Source organism: Tenrec ecaudatus, chromosome 6 (assembly GCF_050624435.1).
Source record: "Tenrec ecaudatus isolate mTenEca1 chromosome 6, mTenEca1.hap1, whole genome shotgun sequence".
Taxonomy (NCBI): domain Eukaryota; kingdom Metazoa; phylum Chordata; class Mammalia; order Afrosoricida; family Tenrecidae; genus Tenrec; species Tenrec ecaudatus.
Genome location: NC_134535.1, coordinates 5605647 through 5626412, shown reverse-complemented (window position 1 = coordinate 5626412; position 20766 = coordinate 5605647). Strand labels below are relative to the sequence as shown.

General features: G+C 55.1%; 1 protein-coding gene across 2 annotated transcripts in view; it reads right to left on the bottom strand.

Annotated features, from left to right (window-relative positions):
* PHF21B (PHD finger protein 21B) overlaps window positions 1-20766 on the bottom strand; it is a 77205-nt gene that overhangs the window by 5151 nt on the left and 51288 nt on the right. For both annotated transcript variants that reach the window (XM_075552655.1, XM_075552656.1), the window contains exons 3-8: window positions 16970-17062; window positions 15682-16032; window positions 13047-13187; window positions 5492-5543; window positions 2371-2447; window positions 877-931 (exon numbers count right to left, since the gene is read on the bottom strand). In XM_075552655.1, coding sequence (XP_075408770.1) covers window positions 877-931; window positions 2371-2447; window positions 5492-5543; window positions 13047-13187; window positions 15682-16032; window positions 16970-17062 — 769 coding nt within the window. The remainder of the gene's footprint in view (window positions 1-876; window positions 932-2370; window positions 2448-5491; window positions 5544-13046; window positions 13188-15681; window positions 16033-16969; window positions 17063-20766) is intronic.

The following is a 20766-nucleotide window of genomic DNA, read 5'->3' as shown; positions in this document are numbered from 1 at the left end:
TTAGTGGGCAGTGGGGCGGCACAGGCCAGGGTATGAGGCCATGAGGCCAGGGGGCAGGGCCCTTGCCCAGAGCGTGCTGGGAGGCCCAGGAGGCCAAGACCACGTCCTCACCCAGGGCTTGCTGGGAGATCCGTGAGACCCCAGTGACACCTGAGCTCCACCAGGGCACGATGGGAAGCCTGTCATGAGCACCCAGTGGGAATGAAGGGAGGAAGGGCCTTTACCTGGATCGAAGCTAGCCCATTAACAGGCTCACCACCACCTGGCTGTCAGGGGAGCAGGTGAAGGGGCTATCTCTTGGGAACTCAGCAGAGGAGGCCAACTACCCCACCTCCTGGGTCGTAATCCACTCCAAGTGCTCTAAGTGACCACACTGTCTCAGGACAATTTGCCTGGTTTCCCGCCAGATTCTGGAGGTGAACTGACTAGTCGGGCAGGGTACCTAGTAAGCACGGGGGGGCAGGAGCTTACTCATCTGCAGTGCAGTGACACCACATCTTTGCTTAGGCATTTTCTGCTTGTCCCAAAGCCAAATCCACTGAAGACTCACAGAGACCCCGAGGGACCAGGCAGAACTGCCCCTGAGGCTTCCTAAAGCGCAGCTGGTGGGCTTGAACCGCTGGCCTTTCAGTTGGCAGCCAGGCGCTTTACTACTGCGCCACCCGAGTTCCTCTTTCTGCCCATGGGAGTACTGACTTTCTGAGCAGGAAGCTTCTGGCTCCTGTCCTTCTCAAAGGAGACTGTGACGGGGAGGGAGGCCTGGTGACCGTGGGTGCAGCTGTCCACGAGAAGTATCCGGTCAGTGGTGGGAGTGAGGACAGCCCGGTCCTTTGCCAGGAGAGAGGGAGGGAGGCTGCAGGCCCGGGTGGCACTTACCTCTCGCTGTGAGGAACAGGGGGTTGTTGAGATAGTTGGACGCCAGTCGTTTCCTCTGAGACAGAACACAAAAGACCTGGGATTGGCGAGAGCTCCCATTTGACGGCACTGTCTGCCCTCTGCCCTGTCAGGACCTGCCGGCACTGCACTGGCTCCCCAGCTTGGGGGGTGGCTCCCCTGGAGAGGCTGACCAAGGTGGAAGAAGGGACAGTGTGGGGAGTCACAGGGGTAGTGGGAGAGTGGGCATAGGAGGGCATGAAAGTGGTGTGGGCACATCCGTCTGATTCAGGATGGCACCTGAGACCCCAAATCAAGACAGGTGGGTAATAATGTTAAGGTGTCTCCTGCCCTTCAGTGCTCAGGTGGGCCTTGCAGTCAGTGTCTCTCCTAGCCCCCACGAAGCAGCATGCTGTCCAATGGGTCCAAGGGGACCCTTAAAGAGGCCCTGTCTGGAGCTAGGGGTCACCCTCTGAAGCCGGAGGCGACTGTCCCTATAGGTGGCTGCGAGGGGACCCCCTGGCATGATGGTGAGATGGTGGTGATGACGATGGTGATGACTTGGTGTTGATGGTGGCAGTGGCGCTGACAGCAGGGATGGAGGCGATGAAGAAGGGAACATGGGTGATGACGGCGGTGGTCATGGAGGTGGTGCTGATAGCAGGGATGGTGGCGACAGGGATGCTGCTTGTGGGACTGATAGCGGTGCTGCTGCTGCTGTTCATGAAGACGGCAGTGCTGGAGGCAATGATGATGATGATGATGATGACGACGACGATGGCGGTCCCACGGTCATCGAGTCTATCCTGACTCACAATGATCCTCTAGGACTGGGTAGAAATGCCTCTGCGGGTTTCTAAGATGAATTCTTTACCATGGTAGAAAGCCTCATCCTCTCCATACAGAGCAACTACTTGTTTTGAACTGCTGACCTTGACATTAGCAACGCAACCCGTCACCACTACACTAGCAAGGCTCCTTGGTGATGATGCTGGTGATGATGATGATGCTGATGATGACAGTGGTGATGAGGATGATGGTGGTGGTGATGGTGATGATGATGGTGATAATGGTAGAGGTGGTGATGATGGTGATGTTGGTGACAGTAATTGGGGTATAACGGAGGCAGGGACCTCAGTGGTCTGCTCTACCTCCTCCTCCCACCCCATGCTTCTCCATGGGGTGATTTTAGTTGGACGAGTCTGGCTCCTCTCCTTCCCTCCCTCACTCCCCCTTGGCCAAGCTGTGCTCAGCCCATCCCCCTGGGCCTTCTCCGTGGCTTAGCTGGGCACACTGGGCACCTGTAAGGTGACCAGGCCGGCTCATGGGGGTCGGGGCCACGGGCCCGGCCTGGCTCAAGGTGGAGAAGCCGGAGCCACTAGAGGTGGGGTACTTCTCTCCCACTACTCCGATGGGACGGGTATCCTGTGGCCTCAATCTGAGTGAGTGCAGGAGCTTAGGGCCCTCTGCTGCCCCACCCCCAGGCCTGGCACCCACCTCAGTCTCCAGGAGGCCACTGTAGGCAGGGTTGGCCGTGCTCCTCCTCTTCCGCTCTTGGCGCTTGCTCTGAATTTCTGGAAAGGCAGACGCAGGGCGCTGGGCCCTTCCTGCTCCTCCAGCCACCCCACCAGGCTTGCCATTTGCCCCATCACGCTCTGCCACCTGCAGCCTTACCCACAGCCCAGCACTCAGACCCCAGGGGCCCTTTGCAGTCTCCAGGGTCCACCTGTTCAGGTGGATGAAGTAGCAGGTACCAGAATCCCGGAGCCCCTTCCCAGGAATGGGGAGTGTCCCTTCTGTATGGTCACTGTCTCTCGCAGGGACAACAGACTCATGCTGGTTGAGCAGCAGGGCCAGCGAGGCTCCCAGCTCTGGGGAGGGCCAGACATATGCCTGTTGCTCCATCACGACCCCAGCAGACGGGCTTCCCAAGGGGCTGCTGTGTCCCGCATCACCTACGGGGAGAATGGTCTGCCCACTGGCCGAGTCTCTTCTTTTTCTCTTTTTGCTTTGGCTGCCAGGAAGCCCTAAGTCAGTGTTTTTCAACTTTCCTAATGCCACAACCCTTTATTACAGTTCCTCATGCTGTGGTGAACCCCCCATCCCAACCATAAAATGATTTTCATTGCTACTTCATCACTGTCATTTTGCTACTGTTATGAATTGGGTGACTCCAGTGAAAGGATCGTTCGACCCTCCTAAAGGGGTCGCGACCCACAGGCAGAGAACCGCTGCCCTAACCCGGACACTTGGTGACACCTTCGAGGCTGGGCTGAGCCCAGCTAACCACAAGGCCAGCAGTTCGAAACCACCAGCCACTCCGAGAGAGAAAGATGAGGCTTTCAACTCCCATAAGGATTTATGGTCTCGGAAGCCCACAGGAGCAGTCCACCCTGTCCTGTATATAGGGTTCACTAAGAGTCAGCTCGACTCGAAGGCTTGGAGCTTGGTTTTTAAGCCTTTCCTAGAGGATTCAGAAAGATGCCCTAGTGGTGCGGTGGATAAAGCGCTAAGCCACTAGCCGAAAGGTCGATGGTTCTTCCGTGTGGATCACAGCCTTGGAAGACCCACGGGGCTCTAAAAGTTCGGGGTGAGCTGCGATTGATTCGATGGCAGTGGCTATGGTTGTCGGGTTCAAAGGGCAGGGTGGCATCGCTGAGCCTCTGCAGAATGGGTACTTAGAACATTCGAGAGGAACAGTGTTCAAAACGAGGGCTGTCGCTTTAAAAAAAAAGTCCCTTGCTGATGACCAACAAGGAATGTAGCCTTCAGTATGCAACGCATTGCTAAGAAAATCCCAATCTTCCCAACTGCACCCTCAGGTCGCCTCCCCACTCACGGAGCACAGGCTGAAATGGCCAAGGACTTCGACTTGCCTGGCTCCACAGTCAACGCTCAGGGGAGCAGCAGGCAAGCACTCAGAGGGCCCATTGCACCGGGTCCACCTGCTGCACAAGACCTCTCTAGAGGGCGGAAAAGCCAGGTTGCTCGGAGGACTAAGGGGCGCCTGACCCAAGCCATGGTGTTTCCAATGGCCTCGGACACATGTGGGAGTTGGACCTCGAATAAGGATGATCCAAGAACTGAGGTCTTTGGATTGTGGTGCTAGGAAGAACACTGGACGTGCCAACAGACAGCTAAACCAATCTGTCTCGGAAGACGTCCAGCCAGTGTTTCTCGGGGGCGAGGATGGCAAAGACTTCGTCTCGTGTCCTGGGGACATGTTTTCAGGAGGGGCCCGGATGTCCTGGAGAAGGACGTCATGCTGGGTCGAGTGGGAGGCCGGCTGCTTTAAGTTATAACCGCCACCACCACGAGTTAAATCACAACCACAGGCAGGCCTCGGAGGGATGGCCGGTATGGCTCCAGACCCTGGTGATCCCGGGTGACCCGCACCGCTTCTGGCTCCCAGCGCCGGTCACAGCGGTGGGGACGTGAGACCGTCGTCCGCAGGCGTGCGACAGCACGATGGGAAAGTGTGAGACAGTGACCAACACGTGACACGGCTACCAAGTGAAGGCGTGCGTTGGGAACCCGATGCCGGCAGAGCTGCTCGAGGCAGGGCGGCAGGAACCTCACATTTGGGAGGACACAGCTTCCGCAAAGCTCCGGCGAGCAGAGGACACCCGACAAGGGTGCCAGCTGGTTCCAGCGATGGAGACTATCGGATGGAGAAGCGCCGGAGCCTCAACCCCACTGAAGCCAGCCAAGCTAAAGGACAAAACTGTCCTAGTGTTGCAGATGCGGACGCTGGGGTTCAGAGAGGGCACAGGAGTAAGACAGTGGGTGTGGGACTGACGATCTCGGAGCTGGGCAAAAGTGCGCAGGTGTCTTCTTAGTAATGATGACAACCCACCTGCCTACCTGGCCTCGGGGAGCCGTGGCTCTCCCAGAGTGAGATAGTTAAGGTTCATTGTGCCAACCTGGCCGAAAAACGCATGTGGGGCTAATTGAGGGGCGGGAGGGATAAATGGCTCGGTGAGCCTCGCCTTTCTAGTTCTCGGGTCTTTTGCTTTCTGATGGTCGGACCAGGGTGCAGCTGCCTTAGCCAGTTCCCTGCTTCAGCTGGCAATGCTCATTTCCTACAAGACATCCCCAAGGAGAAGCCACCTGGATCTACACCAATGCAGCCCTGGGTGCTGGAGCAGCCATGTGGAGATCCCTGCCGTGCTAAGATGCTTACACGCTCACTGATTTGGCTTTCCTCCTGCAGTTGGCATCATTGCGTGTGTTTTGTGAGATGGAGGAGGACTTTGTGGATTGGCGTCGGACATGTGGGTTAATGTTGGACTTGTGGGCTTGGGCAGCGCTGGGTTGGGATGTTTTCTTGATGTGCACTTACCCTTTATAGCAAACTCTCCCTTATACATATGAGTTGCGGTAGATGTTTCTCTAATGTACCCAGACTGACACACAGAGGGAGGCTTATACTTGGGCACTGCCATCTGACCTGGGGCCTCCTGAGGTTGGCCGCTTCTCTCTAATGCCACCCACCCCCAGGTAGATGCCGGGAGCAGGATCATCCCCTATTACCTGTGTCCCCACCGTGGTACCTGTGTCCCCACCGTCACCCACCTGGTGGGTCAATCCCAGCCCTGCCGGCCTCGTCCGTCCTTACCTTCCAGGTGTTCCGTTGTGACCAAGCCCAGGGCTACCATGAAGGCGATTTTCTGAAGGAGGAAACAGGATACAGCACCATGAACATGGCCTTCCAGGCTCGCTCAGCCAACAGACGAGGGACAGAGCACTCTGGGCCCCAGCGACACCAGCCAGCCCCTGAGGGGCCAACCTCAGTCCATGGATGGTTGACTGGCACCTTCAAAGCAACAGGGGACCCCTGATACTACTGGACAAACCCACCTATACAATCCAGAGACCTCAGGTGCATGCACAATTGGCTGCTGACCGCAAAGTCTGAGGTTTGAGCCTACCCCCTGCTGCTTGGGAGAAAGATGAGGCCGTTGGCTTCCCAAAGATGCAACCTCTCAGAAGTGAACCAACAGAGGAGTTCTACTCTCTCCTGCAGGGGGCTCTGCGGGCTAGAACTGGCTCGATGGCAGTGGGGGTTGGTTTGGATTAAGGTGCCTATAGGACTCCTAGTGGTGCGCTGGTTAAGCACTCAGCAGTGAACTGAAAGGTTGGGGGTTAAACTCCACAGGGAAGACCAGGCCATCTGCCCCCATAACAATTCATTCACTCAACTCCCTGCTCCTAGTCAAAGCTGACTCACAGTGACCCCTACAGGACAGGGTAGAACCTCCCCCGTGGCTTTCTGAGACTGTCACTCTTTCCCGGAGTAGAAAGCCCCTGTCTTTCTCCCGAGGAGTGGCTGGTGGTTTCGAACTGCTGACCTTGCAGTTCGTAGCCCGACAGGTCACCACAATGTCACCAGGGTCCCCATAGAGATTCCAGCCTGGGAAACCCTCTGGGGGAGGTTCTGCCCTGCCACACAGGGTGTCCCATAGGGTCGCGGTGAGTCAGAATGGGTTCAGTGACACACAGAAGGCCCATGAAGCATCACCATCGCTGGGCCGGACTGTTCTCCACCGGCCCTCTCCCGGCTCCCCGTTATATTGCCCGTTGGAGGCAGAGTTGCATCCTCAGGAATCTACAAGTGCATTCAAAACCCGCAACTTGACCGACACGTCGCATCTCCTCCCTGTTTGCACCTCCCAGTGACTGACTGACTTCTCTCACCACCGGGCTCTTGCGCAGACACACACTTTGACTGCGCACCTGTGCACGGCGAAACCAGACACTAGCTTTCCTTCACCCTTGGGTGTGATTCTAGATGACTTAATTTTACTTCCGTTTTCAGTGAGACTAAAACACACTACTTCATTCTGCCTCCGCTTTCAGAAGGACTCCGAAAGTTGGTCGAATGTTTCCTCCGTTTTGGGTGCGACTTTCTGAGATCGGGCGTCGCTTTACCCCAGCTCTCAGTGGTGATGCCAGAAGACGGGCGGCAGGCCGTATGCAGTGCTCCGTTTGTGTTTTGCCTTCACGCCACGTCCTTCCGAGGCGGCGAGCAGGATGCTCAGGTGGCCTTGCGATCCCAGCCCCATAGTGTAAGGACGACAGCCTTCAGTGTCCGGTCCATCTCAACAGAAAGAAAACCAGAATTCAAGCCAGATTCGGAAAAGGATGGGGAACGAAGCATATACTTCTTGCTGATGTCAGATGGATCTTGGCGGAAAGCAGAGAGTAATCAGAATTGTGTTTCAGTCAACATGGGATGGCATTTATGATAGCTGGGTACTGTGTCCGTTAGGATCAGTGAGGACTCTCGGCGGTTTGATAGTAAGGGCCTGGTCATCCCTCATGATGTGACCTCACAGTGTAATTACCCCCCCTGGACTCTGTTGTGGGCAGCAAAGCAGCTGTCAGACAATTAGAGAGGAGGGTAGTCCCCTTACTCACTCCACAGTCCTGCTGCAGTTAAAAGGAAGTTTCCCCAGGGGCGTGGCCTTCCCCTATTAAAGCAGACTCTGTGAGAAGGCTTGCCTTTTTCTTGCTGGTCTGGACCCTGCATCTGTCTCATTGAACCCCCATTCTTTGAGCTTGAGCCTGTGGACTGCCACATTGCTCGCCAACCCTAGGAGCTATCAGCACCTTCCATCTTGCCTGTTAGCCTGGATTCATCCGCCTTTGCCTCCATCCGCCTGTGGTCTTCCTGTTTCTGGTTCACCCTCCTGTTTCCTGGTGTGTGATCCCTGGGAGCTATGTGAGTCAAGAAAAGTCTCCACATTAACATCTGACCCAAGAACTTGGTTTACACTGGACTTACCTGCTTCTGTGTGAGCCCTTTCCTTGACATAGATGTATATATACATATCTGTATCTATATAGCACTGGTTTTATTTCACTAGAGAGCCCAGCATTAGACTGGGTGGATCACAACTAACTGGAAAACACAGCACCACAGACCACTTCCGTGTGCTCGTACGGAACGTGCATGTGTGCAGTAGGTCGGACACAGCATGGGGATAATGTGTGGTTTAAAATCAGGCAAGGCGTGTGCCAGGGTTGTGTCTTTTCTCCATGCTTCTTCGATCCGTAGGCCGAGGCAATCACCTGAGAAACTGGGCTAGATGAGGAAGAATGTGGCATCGGGTTTGGAGGAAGATTCGCCAACAACCTGTGATGTGCAGAGGACACAAGCTTGCTTGCTGAGAGCAAGCAGACATAAAGCCCCGACCGCTGAAGACCAGAGACTGCAGCTTTAAATATGGCTTCCTCCTCAACATACCGAAAACAACAGCCTCACAACTGAACCCATAAGCAACATCATGATCAGTGGAGAAAACACTGACGCGGTCAAGGAGTTTGTTTTATGTGGACCCACAGTCACAAGTTGCAGTTAGGTTTTTGTGTCAACTTGAATTTGTGTGACTGTGAAAGGGGCGGAGTCTAACCTATCAATCAAGCCCCATGACACCTCCTTGGGGGTGTGGCCTTTTGTGTAAGAGCGAGAGACGGGGGAACTGCTCTCTCTTTGCGTCCCTGCGTGCTGGGACTCTGTGCCTGCCTGCAGGGGTGGCCCCATACGACCACCCGATCCTGAGAGCTCTTGGTGCTGAGCCTTTTCACTGATCTCGGATCCACACGACTCTGCAGTCACCTTCCAGCCATCTCCCCATTCCCTGCTCCACTTTTCTGTGTCACTGGCCTGCAGCTCCGTGAGTCTGAAGAAGCCCAGCTCGAATCGGACCTGTGGACTTGAGCTGCACTGGGCTGTGGCGCCTTCTGGATGGGCAGTTGCTTCTTGATACAAAGTTCCTTCCTGCACACAGATAAGCGTCCCTGATGTGTTTCTCTGATCACCCAGTCTAACAGCATGCCCGGAGGAACAGCATTGCGCCCTGGGAAAATCTGCTGGAAGAAATTTTTTATAAAGTGTGAGATATCATCAATAAATGTAGTCAATTCATAGGAATGCTGTTCAGTTAAGTGCGAGCAGTTTAAAGTGTGTTTTCCATCCCCCTCCATTTCAGTCCCTGAAGTTTTCCATCACCTGATTTTCAAATCATGTTAAGTTGCACTTGATCTTATTTTCATGTTTTCCTTTTGTCGTTCCCGGCGACCCCATGTGTTAAAAGTACAGCTGCCCCAGAGGGTTTTCCTGGCTGGACCTTGACAGAGCAGATGGTCAGTCCTTTGGGTGGACGAGAACCACCCACCCCTAAGGTAGCAGCTGAGCCCAGGCTGTTTGGACCGTCTGCCGTTGCTGCTGCGCCGAAGTGTGCATTCCAGCATCCGGCATCCCTACTGGACAGAGCAGAGCTGCCTCCCACGACCCCTGGCTGTCACCTCTGCGGGAACAGGCCCATAGCTCTTCTCCTCCGAAGCCTCTGGGGGGGTTCCAACAGCCAGCTCTTCGATCCAAAGTAGCCGCATGCCTAACCACTGAGACATTGGGGCTCCCGAACCACCCAGAACCTTCGACACCAATGTCCTTAAAAACCATCCAGCCCCCACCCAATGACCCCACACTCCAGGTGGCTCCTCTGGATGCACTTGGGGGCAGCCACTCGCTCGGTTCCAGGTGTTCTGAACTTGAGCTTCCTGCAGGACCTCAGCCCTTTCCCGAAAGAAACTCTCTGCGGGGATCCGCACCCCATTGCACATTGTAATTGCAAGTTTTATTTTGGTCACGACGTGTATTTACACTAATTATGCAGTTAGCTGTAATTGCACTAATTGTATAAATGCATAATAATCTATAGAGACAGGCTGGAGAGAACAAAGGGGCATGGCCCAGGAAGCCTTCCGGCTGGGAAGGGTGGCTCACTGGCACACAGTAGGTGCTCAGCCCTTGCCAGGGGATTGAACTAGCTGTTCCCCTGCAGACTGCAGACAGGAGGCCTGGTGCTGCAGTCAGATGACTTGGTCCCCGCTGCTCAGCCTCAGGGAAACTTTAGCTCTCCCGAGCATTTTGGACAAGCCAAGGCAAGAGAATCAGGTCACTCTACGGCTCAAAAACCTGCTGGGACTCCCTCACAGCCTCACTGGAATCTACAAAGTCCCACCCTTCTCATGCCATTGAGTCGATGGCAACTCACAGCAACCCGACAGGACAGGGTAGAACTAGCCCTTTAAATTTCTGAGACTGGAACTCTTTACCGGACAAGAAAGCCTCCCTTTTCTCCCATGGAGTTGCTGCTGGTTTCGAACTGCTGACTATGTAGTCCCATCCTAGTTAAGATGGACGAAGATGGCCATCTGTCTCTTACCCCAGGTCTAGATGCTTCCCCCGTTGCGAATGGATTCATCCTCCTTTCCAAGGGCTGAGTGTCTGGAGGAGATCGCCAAGCCTTTCTGCTGAGGTACCTCTGGAGGTATTTGAGCCCCCAGCTCTTTCATCAGCAGCCGAGCACATTACTCATTTATGTCACTCAGGCCTTTCCCAGCTGTGCGCATCCCTGTCCTCAAAGTGCTCTCCGCCCGGCAGCCCACCCTGCGGACTATGGGTCCTGCAGAGCCTGGGACCTCAGAAAGTTCTCCCCAGTCCTCCCAGAGGCAAACCCAGCCATCCCTCCCCGGGCTACAGCAATTCCCATGCAGTTCTCCGAGGACACAGTGCTTTGTTAACCTGCCAGGGTCTTCTGGATGGAGCCCTGGTGGTGTAGTGACTATGTGTTGGGCTATCAATGGGAAGGCTGAAGTTCAAAACCACCAGCGACTCTGTGGGAACAAGACGAGGCGGTTTCTTATTCCCATGGAGACTCACGGCCTTGGAAACCCACAGGGGCAGTTCTACCCTGCCCTAGAGGGTCGCTAGGAGTTACCATCGGCAGTGTGTCAGGAACTGGATGATCTTCGGAGGCTCTTTCTAACTCTGAGGACAGAGGGAGCCTCTCCAGAGTGAAGCTGCTCACACCCATCACGGTGGCCCCAGCCCTCAGCACAAGAGCCAAGGCAGCTGTGAAAAGCAGACAAACAGATGGATGGATGGACGGACGGACGCACGCACGCATGCACTGGCAAGTGAGTGCCTTCCTGTGATAATGACAACACGGTGAGGATGAGCCCAGAGGGGCCTCTCAAGCCTGCTGGGGGAGGGGGGAGGTCAGGGCAGACCCCTGGAGAACACAGTGTAAGAACAGAGTCTTGGGGGGCGAGTGGGGATTCTGCAGAGAGAGAAGAGAGAGCCACATGGAAAGGGCAATATGAACCCAGGATCCACAGGGCTGACCAGGGCCTTGGGTGGCTGGGGGCGCAAGCAGCAAGGAGAGGACAGGGCTGTCCCTGGCTTTCGTCCAAAGCCCAGCCTGGAATGAGACGCTGCCCCTTTTATCTGCACTCACACCAGAGCTTGCTGGCCAGGCACTGCTGTGTCCCACTCCCAGCCTGCAGGGACCCGTGTGACCTACAGGGCACCCCAGGCTTTAGGGAGGTGACATCAGTGTTAGGTACCGCTGAGTCAGTTCTGACTAGTGGCAACCTTGTGCACAGCAAAATGAAACACCGCCAGGGCTTGGGCCAGCCTCCCAATTGCTCTGATGTTTTGGTCCATTGTTGCGGTTGCTGTGCCACCATCTGGTGGAGGGTCTTCCTCTTTAACGAAGCACGACGTCCTTCTCCAGGGACTGGTCCAAAGTACGTGAGCGGTCATCTCACCACCCTCGCCTCTAAGGAGCCTTCTGGCTGCACTTCTTCCAAGACCGATTGGTGGTGGTGGTTGCTTTTGGCAGAACAATGTATTTTCAACAGTCCTCTCCAGCACCACATGCAAACGCACAATTCTTCTTCATGTTCAACTTTCACATGCCACGGCGTGGGTCACGAGCACCGGCGTCCTCAAAGTCACCGCCTTGCAGAATGCCAGGCCTTCTGCTTGGCAGTCCAGGGTTTCACCACTGCACCACCAGGGCTAGCTAGGAGGACAGGGCCATAAACCTATGTGTCCCTCCTCCTTCTGGTGCTGTGTACAGTTTTCAGAAAGTTCTATGGGCAACGCTGAAGCTTCTGTATCTGCATGCCAGCCTTGGGTGGCTGACTTCTAAGGCCTTTCTGCCCTCTCCTCTCCTACAACTGGTGGAAAGCAGAGGCAAGAAGCAGCCCCTCCTCCACCGGGGGCCCCGAAGGTTGGCAGGGCCCATTACTGAGACCCCCAGGCACCAGAGCTTTGCAGATGCTAATGCATGGAGTCCCCCGAGCAGCCCTGGGAGAGAACTCTGACACCCATTTTACAGGAGCGCAAATGGAGAATTTGTGCAAGAAGGGATTCCACAGCGCCCATGGCAAATCCAGACAGATGTCGTGAAATTCTGTGCTCTAACCATCACCCCACACTGCCACTCTGGGAACAAACGTGGGAGAGTCCCAGGCAGTCTGTGGGGTCATCTCCAGGAGAGCCAACTCGCATAGGGATTGTTGGGTGACGTGCCCACCCCCACTCACTGCACACTGCTGAGTTCCACAGTGGCAGCCACACCAGCGGACCAGTTGGAGCAGGGCCAAGGCCCGCTGTTGCTAGATGCCGGTTCCCCTGCTGACCGGCCCCACCCTCAGTTCCCAGGCTCAGCTCCCGTCCCGCAGGCCCCATCCAGTCTTCCACTAAGGCCCTGCCCCTTGAGCAAGGTCCCACCCCACCCCATGGCTCCACTGAAGCTGATTCCAACTTATGGTGACCCTGTAAAGGCAGAGCAGAACTGCCCCCATGGGCTTCTGAGGCTGCAGCTCTTTACCGGAATGGAGTCTCATCTTTCTCCCATAGAGCAGTTGGTGAGTTCGAACTGCTGAACTCGTGGTTAGCAAGCCACTAGGCCCCACGGCTCCTTACAGGCCTTTTCCAGTCAGTGCCAGGGCCCTCGCCCTCTGAACAAAGACCCCGCCCCTAGCACCAGGCCCCGCCCCTAGCACCAGGCTCTGTTCCTAGTGGGTTCTTCAGGTTCGGCCCACGGGAGCCCTGGTGGTGTAGTGGTCACTCGCTGGGCAGCTAACTGCAAAGTCAGCAATGCGAAAGCACCAGCTGTGAGCGAGAGAAAGAGGGGCCTTTTGACTCCCCCGGAGTTGCAGGCTCGCAAATCCAGAGGTCGTTGGTTCTCCCTGTGCGACTGGATGGCTGTGAATCGCATGGACTTGTGCGAGTCCTGGGTGCAAAGCTCCACCCCCAGCATAAGGCCTTCCCTCAGGCCCCGCCCCTCCCTGCACTCAGGCCAGCACCCTACCTCGGGGTTCTCCTGGCCCTCGGGGGGCCTGTCCTCCTCCTTTTTGGTGGCCTGAGCTCCCTGAGACGGTTCCTCCGTGGGCGGCCTCGGCTCCTCCGCGCTCTCGGGCTGCGCTTGCACTGGAGGCTGAATGATGATGACCTGAAAGAGGCGCTAAGTGAGGGGCAACTAGGAGGGCAGGGGTGGGGTGGGGGATGCAGGTGGGCTGGGCGCCCCCCGACCAGCGGGGCTTGTTTACCAGGGCGGCCCCAGTGCAGCAAGGAGTGTGTCAGGGCCCTGCGCACCAGACAACCCTGAATACAGTGGGCAGGGGCTGCATGGAGGGTCCCAGAGGTGATAAGAGCCTGCCCCGCCCTTGTCTCCCAGCTGTGCTGCCTGGGTGAGCGGCCAATTCCTCAACACTCAGCTCCTGGGGTACCAGAGAGGCTGCCCTGCTGACCCCCAGCTCAAAAACTGACACTGAGAGCTCAGACTGCTCCTGCCTGGGGTCTTCATGTTAGAAAGTGAGGGTGGGGCTGGCTCTATGCAAAGGCCAGCAGTGCCCCGCCCCGCCCTCCCCCACCGAGCCCCCAGCCAGTGTCTGCACCCCCACCTCAAAGGGGAGGAATGCTGAGTCCCGACACCCACACGCTGCCTTTGGGCGCCGGCAAGTGCTAGGTTGTGGTGGGGGTGGGGTGAGAGGGCTCACAGGGGGGCTTCAGAGGGGTCCAGGGTAGCATTTTTTAATCAAAGGTCTGGAGGACAAACAGGAAGCACAAAGCCGTGGGATGCCTTCAGTCCTTCCCCAGGTGCACCCTCATCCCCCTCACCGGCTCTCCTGTGACTCCACTTCCCTCTCTTTGTTCAGTTTTGGGCAGGGAATGGGGAAACCTAGTGCACCAGGGGCTGCCAGCCGGGGCTGCCAGCACTGGGCATCACATGGTGTGGCATGCACCTCCCATCCTGGGAATGCACGGTGACCGCTTTGTGACTTTCAGGCACCCCATTTTTGGGCTGGCTTCTGGGAGGGGGAGCCCTTAGACTTCTCAGATCGGGACCCAAAGTGCCCCTTCTTTATCTTCAGGGAATAAATGCTAATTAATTAAAGTTCCCAACTAGAAAAAACAAACAAACACACAAAGCATCCTCAAATCAGTCCCTCACAGGGCGACAGGCTGCTTTCAAAAGTGGGGGGAACATTCACGCTGAGCAATAATGGGGGCATCTGCAAGTCGGTGAAGGCACAAAATCGGGACACCCACGTCTGAAGGTCTGGCCATACTGGGTCAGCGAACATGGGCAAGCCCCGACCTGATGCTGGCGCTGTCCCCTGCATCAGGCCCACTAGTGTTTGTGGCTTTCAGAATGCCTGGATGGTGCACATCAGAGAAAAGGAGGGCCTGAATGCAAGGCACCCCCAGAAATACATGGTCTGCACAACCAGGTTGCATGTGGGTTGGGTGTGAGCGCTCAGGCTGGGAAACATGGAGTGCTGCTGAAACAAGAGAACCCTTCCACCCCCCGGCGGCTGGCAGCCCTCGAAGGAGACAGGTGGTGGCTGTAGACTCCAGCTCATAGCAACCCCCTGGGCAGCGGCCAGGCCTTAGACCATCCACTGCCCTAGCTTTTGTGGCAGCTCCTGTGTTGTTGCATCTTGTGGAGGGTCTGCCCTTCTCAATGACCGGGAAGGAAGAGGCTGGACCCAGGACATGACACTGGTGCACGCAGTGAACACGTCCGATAACCCCCAGGTTGGAAGCTCAAGTCCACCCAAAGGTGTCTTGGAAGAAAGGCCTGGTGATCCGTTTTCAAAACAAATCAACCATTGAAAACTCTGCAGAGCACAGCCCTTCTCTGACACTTACAGCCCCTTGGGAACTCGAGTCCCCATGGCAACTGTCAGACGTGGTTCTCACCTGACCCCAGGGACCTCGTCCAGCCACAACCACGAGGAAGGTCCAAGGGGAGCTCACAGGGTCTTGGATTCGTATTTGGGGCAAAAGAAATCCTTAGGGGTTGGATCCTTCATCACTCACTTGTAAGCACAGTCATTCATTCATGTCCCATTCATTGACGTGCCCACTCGTTAATTCCATTCATCGTTCATGCATACATCCATTTCATTCATACCTAGCCATTCCTTCACCATCAACCATTCATTCATTTCATACATCAGCCATCCATTCATCCTACTCATCAGCCATCCATTTATTCATTCATTCCTGTATACATTATCCATCCATTTATTTCATCATCTCTCCAGTCACTATTCATTATCTGTCCATCTTATTCACACATTCATTTCATCTCATCATTCATTCATCATCTGTTTGACTAATCATCCATCCATTTATTCATTTCACACATCATCCATCCTTTCATTTGTCTCATCCATTCATTCATCATCCATCCATCCATTTATTCCCACATTCATTTTATCATCATTCAATCATTCCATCATCTCTTTAATTCATTGTCCATCTATCTATCCATCCATCCATCCACTCCCCTGCTCATTCACTTCATCACCTGGCCAGCCAGTCCTTTGTCAGCCTGGGTTTCACTTCTCAGGCGCCTGGGAGAGCACTGCTCAGGGAGGTGTGTGTGTGTGTGTGTGTGTGTGTGTCCTCCCTGGGGTGAACCCGGGGTTACTCACCTTGTTGTCGGCACTGATGAGGAGGGGCTGGACTTTGATGCTGTCATTGACCACAGACACAGTGGTGCTGGGGGCAATGGCAGCGGCATTGCTGGGAGAGGTGGAGATGATGGCATAGGCCACACCAGCGCTGCTCAGAGGAGAAGTGAGGGTGGTGGGCTCGGCGTGGGCCTGAGGCTGACTGCTGGCCGCTGGCCCATGGCTGACGGTGTTGTTGGCGGTGGGAAGAGCTGGGCTGGGGTTCTTGACACTGACCACAGTGGCCTTCTGGAATGTTGGGGGCTGCTTGGGGGGTCGGTCCCGGCCCGGAGTGATGGGGAGGCTGTCTGGAATCAGAGTCTTTGGCCTAACCTGGGAGGACAGATGCAGAGTCAGATGAACAGACGGTGAGACTGGGCAGGTGCAAAGAAGACAGCCTTGAATAGAGGTGGTGAGGGGACTCGTCCACACCTGATCCTCTGACCCATGGCCTCCATGGCCTGGGCTGCCCTGGCTGTTCCTGGGACTCAGGCGGGAACTGCTATGACCGAGACTGTGGGGACTATGAGCAGAGTTGCAGGCAGTTACCCAGGAGCATAGCCTAACCCTGAGCACACCTGTTTACAGTGTGACCCTTGATTGTGGTTTGGGTGACAATTTACAAAGCACTCCGGGTTTCGATGCAAGGATTCATTCATTCACACTTAGATCCCTGACATTGGCTGCCTCTCCACAATGCAACCACACTCTTCCCATCTCCTCCTGTGGTTTCCTGTTCCCATGTGTCCTTCTTCCTTCGTCACGCCACCCTCCCCATCTCCCGGTGGACTGCTGCAGTGAGTGCCACCTCCCTGGCCTGCCTGTCATTTGGCTGAAAGCTGAGCCACCGGATACGTGCAGCTCCAGGCCTCAATGGTGACTAAGGGCCAGATTCTCGGAGGTCCCACCGGTCTCTGTCTAACCAGAGCGCCCAGTCATCTTCAGGATTCTGAGTTTTGCTCTACATTTTTCTCCCACTGGATCCTTCTCATGGATTCCCCCTCTCACAGGAGGCAGGCAGTGGGCGCCGGGCCCCATCTGAGCTTTCAAAAGAGTAGATTGTTCAAAGGAGCGACAGACATAAGGGGAGGGCAAAGGGGCACCCCTTGAGGATGGCTAAGAATCAGGACATCCTGGGACTGCTGACCACAGAGGACTGTCCAGGACCAGGACCCTGAGTTAGACTGTAGTCCCCAGACTTTAGTCCCCTGTCTGTCGGAGCAGCTCACGGGCCCACAGACGGCCAGACGGCCCGGGCCGGGCAGCTTACCTGAGGTAGCACTGCAGCCCCCTGCCCGGCCAGCCTCTGCAAGGAGCTGACCTGGGGACCCGTCACAGGCACTGCCGTGGACGACACCAAAGCCTGCAAGACAGAGGGCTTGGGCTCAGCCGGGTGGCGGGGTGGGGGTGGGGATAGCCCCTGCCCCCCACCAGACTGCCCTCCACTGTGGCTTCTCACTTTACAAAGACAATGTCGGGAAATAGAGACAGACGAGCACAGGCCCTCCCCAACCACCATCCTCACCATCTTTAAACAAACAAACTACCATTCTCTGGCACAGAGAATATAGATATATGAAGTGGCACAGAGAATATAGATATGTGAAGTTCCTCTGTGCCAGATTCATATATCACTTTACTGAACATTTACCTACAGGAGCCCTGGTGGTGTACTGGTTATGCATGGGGCTGCGAACCACAAGGTCAGCAGTATGAAACCACCAGCCGCTCAGAGGGAGAAAGAGGAGGCTTCTCGGGAACCCACAGGGGCAGGTCTACCCTGTCCTGTTGGGTTGTTGTGAGCCGGCATCCACTCGAGTTTAACACTGCATATTCTTATAGAGGCTTTTAAGTTGTATCTTATTTATATATATTTATATGACGGTTTTACAGAGCAGATCAGGGCTGCGCGGCCCTCAGTGGACACACGTTTTGCTTCCTCTCATCCACCGCCGTTGCCTTCCGTGTGGCACCCCCGCCCCCTCTTCCCTCTCCACCTTGCCTTCTCCCCTCCCCTTGTGAACTTGCTGCCCTTTAGATTCGAACACGTTGGCCATTCTCCCACGGAGGTCAGTTCCGTTTCAGACCTGCAGGGTGGGTGACCCAGGCTACTCGTCTCAGGGCTCCCAGACACCAGTCTCTAGCTGACCAGTCAGCCTGGTAACTTCTAGGATTTTGAGTTTTGTTTGCCCATTGTATCAAGCATAGATAGATGTAGAAATATAGATATATGGTTTGGTTTTTTAACAGCTAGCTACAGGAGCCCTGGTGGCATAGAGGTTATGTATTGGGCTGCTAACAGCAAGGTCGGCAGTTAGAGACCACCAGCCGCTTTTCAGGAGAAAGATGAAGCATTCATTCGCATTCATTCTCCTCCCGTCAAGAGTTCCAGTCTCAGAGACCCACCGGGGCGGGTGTCGCCTGTCCTTCACAATTGACTTCATGGCAGCGAGTTCCTTTTTTAATTGTGTTAGTCTGGGTACTTTAGAGAACACACATCCACAGAAACTCATGTATAAGAGAATTTTATATAAAGGGTAAGTGCATATCAAGAAAACATCCCAACCCAGTGCTGCCCAAGCCCACAAGTCCAACATTAATCCATATGTCCGACACCAATCCACAAAGTCCTCCTCCATCTCACAAAACACACACTATGACACCGACTGCAGGAGGAAAGCTGAGTCAGTGAATGTGTAAGCATCTCAGCACTGGCAGGGGTCTCCACATGGCTGCTCCAGCACTGAGGGCTGCATCGGGGTAGGTCCATGCAGCTTCTTCTTGGGGATGTCTTGCAGGAAGTGAGCCTTGCCAGCTGAAGCAGGGAACTGGCTAAGGCAGCTGCACCCTGGTCCGACCATCACAAAACAAGAGACCCGAGAACTTGAAAGGCGAGGCTCACTGAGCCATTTCTCTCTCTGCCCTTCAATTAATCCCATGTGTTTATCGGCCAGGTTGGCACAATAAAATAACTAACTCAAATAAATAGATTTTGGAGCTGGTCAGCAGTTCAAACCCACCAGCCAATCCAAGGGAGAAAGGCCAGGCCATCTGCACTTCTGTAACCAGCGGGAGGGGGTAGGGGTAAGGGAGGAGATGAGCAGGGGTGGGTTGGGGGGACCAAGTGGAAGCAACCCCAACTTTTAAAAATCACTTTACTGGGGCTCTTACAGCTGTCACCACAATCCATCCATCCATCCATCCATCCATCCATCCATCCATCCATCCATCCATCCATTGTGTCAAGCACATCTATGCATACGTTGCCCTCACCAGTTTCAAAACATTTTCTTTCTACTTAAGCCCTTGTTATCAGCTAATTTTTCCCTGCCTCATCCATGAACCCTAGATAATTTATAGAAAAAAAATTTTTTTTCATGTCTTACACCGACCGCTGTCTCCCTTCACCCACTTTTCTGTTGTCTGTCCCCCCGGGAGGGGGCCATAGGTCTATTAATGTGCTTGGTTTCCCCTTACTCCCACACCCCTCCCCCTACCCTCCTAGTCTCACTACTTCCTTTATTGGTCCTGAGGGGTTTATCTGTCCTGGATTTCCAACTGGCTCAGGCCTTTCTGCTGCCCACAGAGACCGGCCTTCCTGCAGTTGGGAGGGTTGGCGGGCTCTGAGTTCCAGGGTAGCCCTCCCCTGTCAAGCAGGTTTGTGGGTACAGACGGTTATCTCTTTATGGGAGCACAGGCCCCGAGGAGCATCTGGGGGTTCAAATGCTGACCCTGCCGATCGCAGGCCAGTGTGTCATCACTGTGCCTTGATGGTGCCACTCACTCCGCATCAGCGTGCACTGGAAGCACAGCCTCCCTGGCTGGGCTGCTTTACGGGAGCGATGTTCAAACCACATCCCAGGCACTGGTGGCTTTCCCGAACACAGACGCCGGGGGCTTGGGGATGGTCCCTTCCCATTACAGGGGACTCTGCCCTCCCTGTACCCTCCTGCCCCCAAGCATAGGGCTGAGCAGAAGGACCTGGTTTCCTCCAACCAGACCCACCGACACATCACTGTCATCGTGAACTTGTCAGTTGTCGGACCGGGCTCAGCCCAGACTTTGGGGGAGGCAGGCAGAGAGGAGCCACTTGATTCATAAGCTTCTAGATGGTTCTGCCAATGCAACCTTAGGTTGCAGGTCTGTCTTTCTGGAAAGTTCTACAACCTCAAGACTCACTTAGGATCTTTCCACTAGTGGTTCTGTAGGGTGAGCTCCCAGGGCACGGGTGGGGGGAGAGGGCATGAGCTAAGTGGCCCTTGGGGAGTAGAGGTTCCTGCATGGGTGATAGTGGAGGAGGGGTAGCCAGAGACCATAGAGCCTGAAATTGTCCCCGGGGAAGTACATGCCCAAGACCTGGAAGCCAGAGAGCAGAAGCATTCCTGTTTTCCAGGGACGCCCTGTAGCTTGTTGTCAGGTGCCAGTTGAGTCGGCTCTGACTCACAGAGAGCCGACGTACAGCAGAACTCAACACTGCCCCGTCCTATGCCACCCTCCTCCTCCTTTCTGTCAGACCCGACTGTTGCATCCGCTGTGCCAGTTCATCTAGTGAAGGGCCTTCCTCTTCTCTGCTGACTTTGCTAGTTACATAATCTGGTGTCAGTTTATGAAGGGGTGGAGTCTAGCCTGGCAATCAGGTCGCAGCCTGGTGACCTCATTTGGAGGCGCTAAGGAGATAAAGAGCTCGCTGGAGGCGGCGGGACCCTCCCTGTGAGACATTCCATACGAGGAGCCTGTGGAGCCACACTGATGCAGCCTGGAGCTGGAGAAGCCACGTGGAGACCCTGTCAGCGCTGAGATGCTTCTACAACAACTGGATCCACAAAACTTTCCACCCACTGGCCTGGGATCTTCCTGCATTCTGCATCTTTGCATGCATTGCGTGAGTCTGAAGAGGACTTTATAGATTGGTATCGGACATAAAGGCTAATATCGGACTTATGGACTTGCACTGGACAGGGCTGGGATGTTTTCTCAATATTTAATTGCTCTTGTGTATAAAGCTCTTTCTTATACCCATATGAGTGCCTATGAATGTGTTTCTCTAGTCAACCCGGACTAACACAC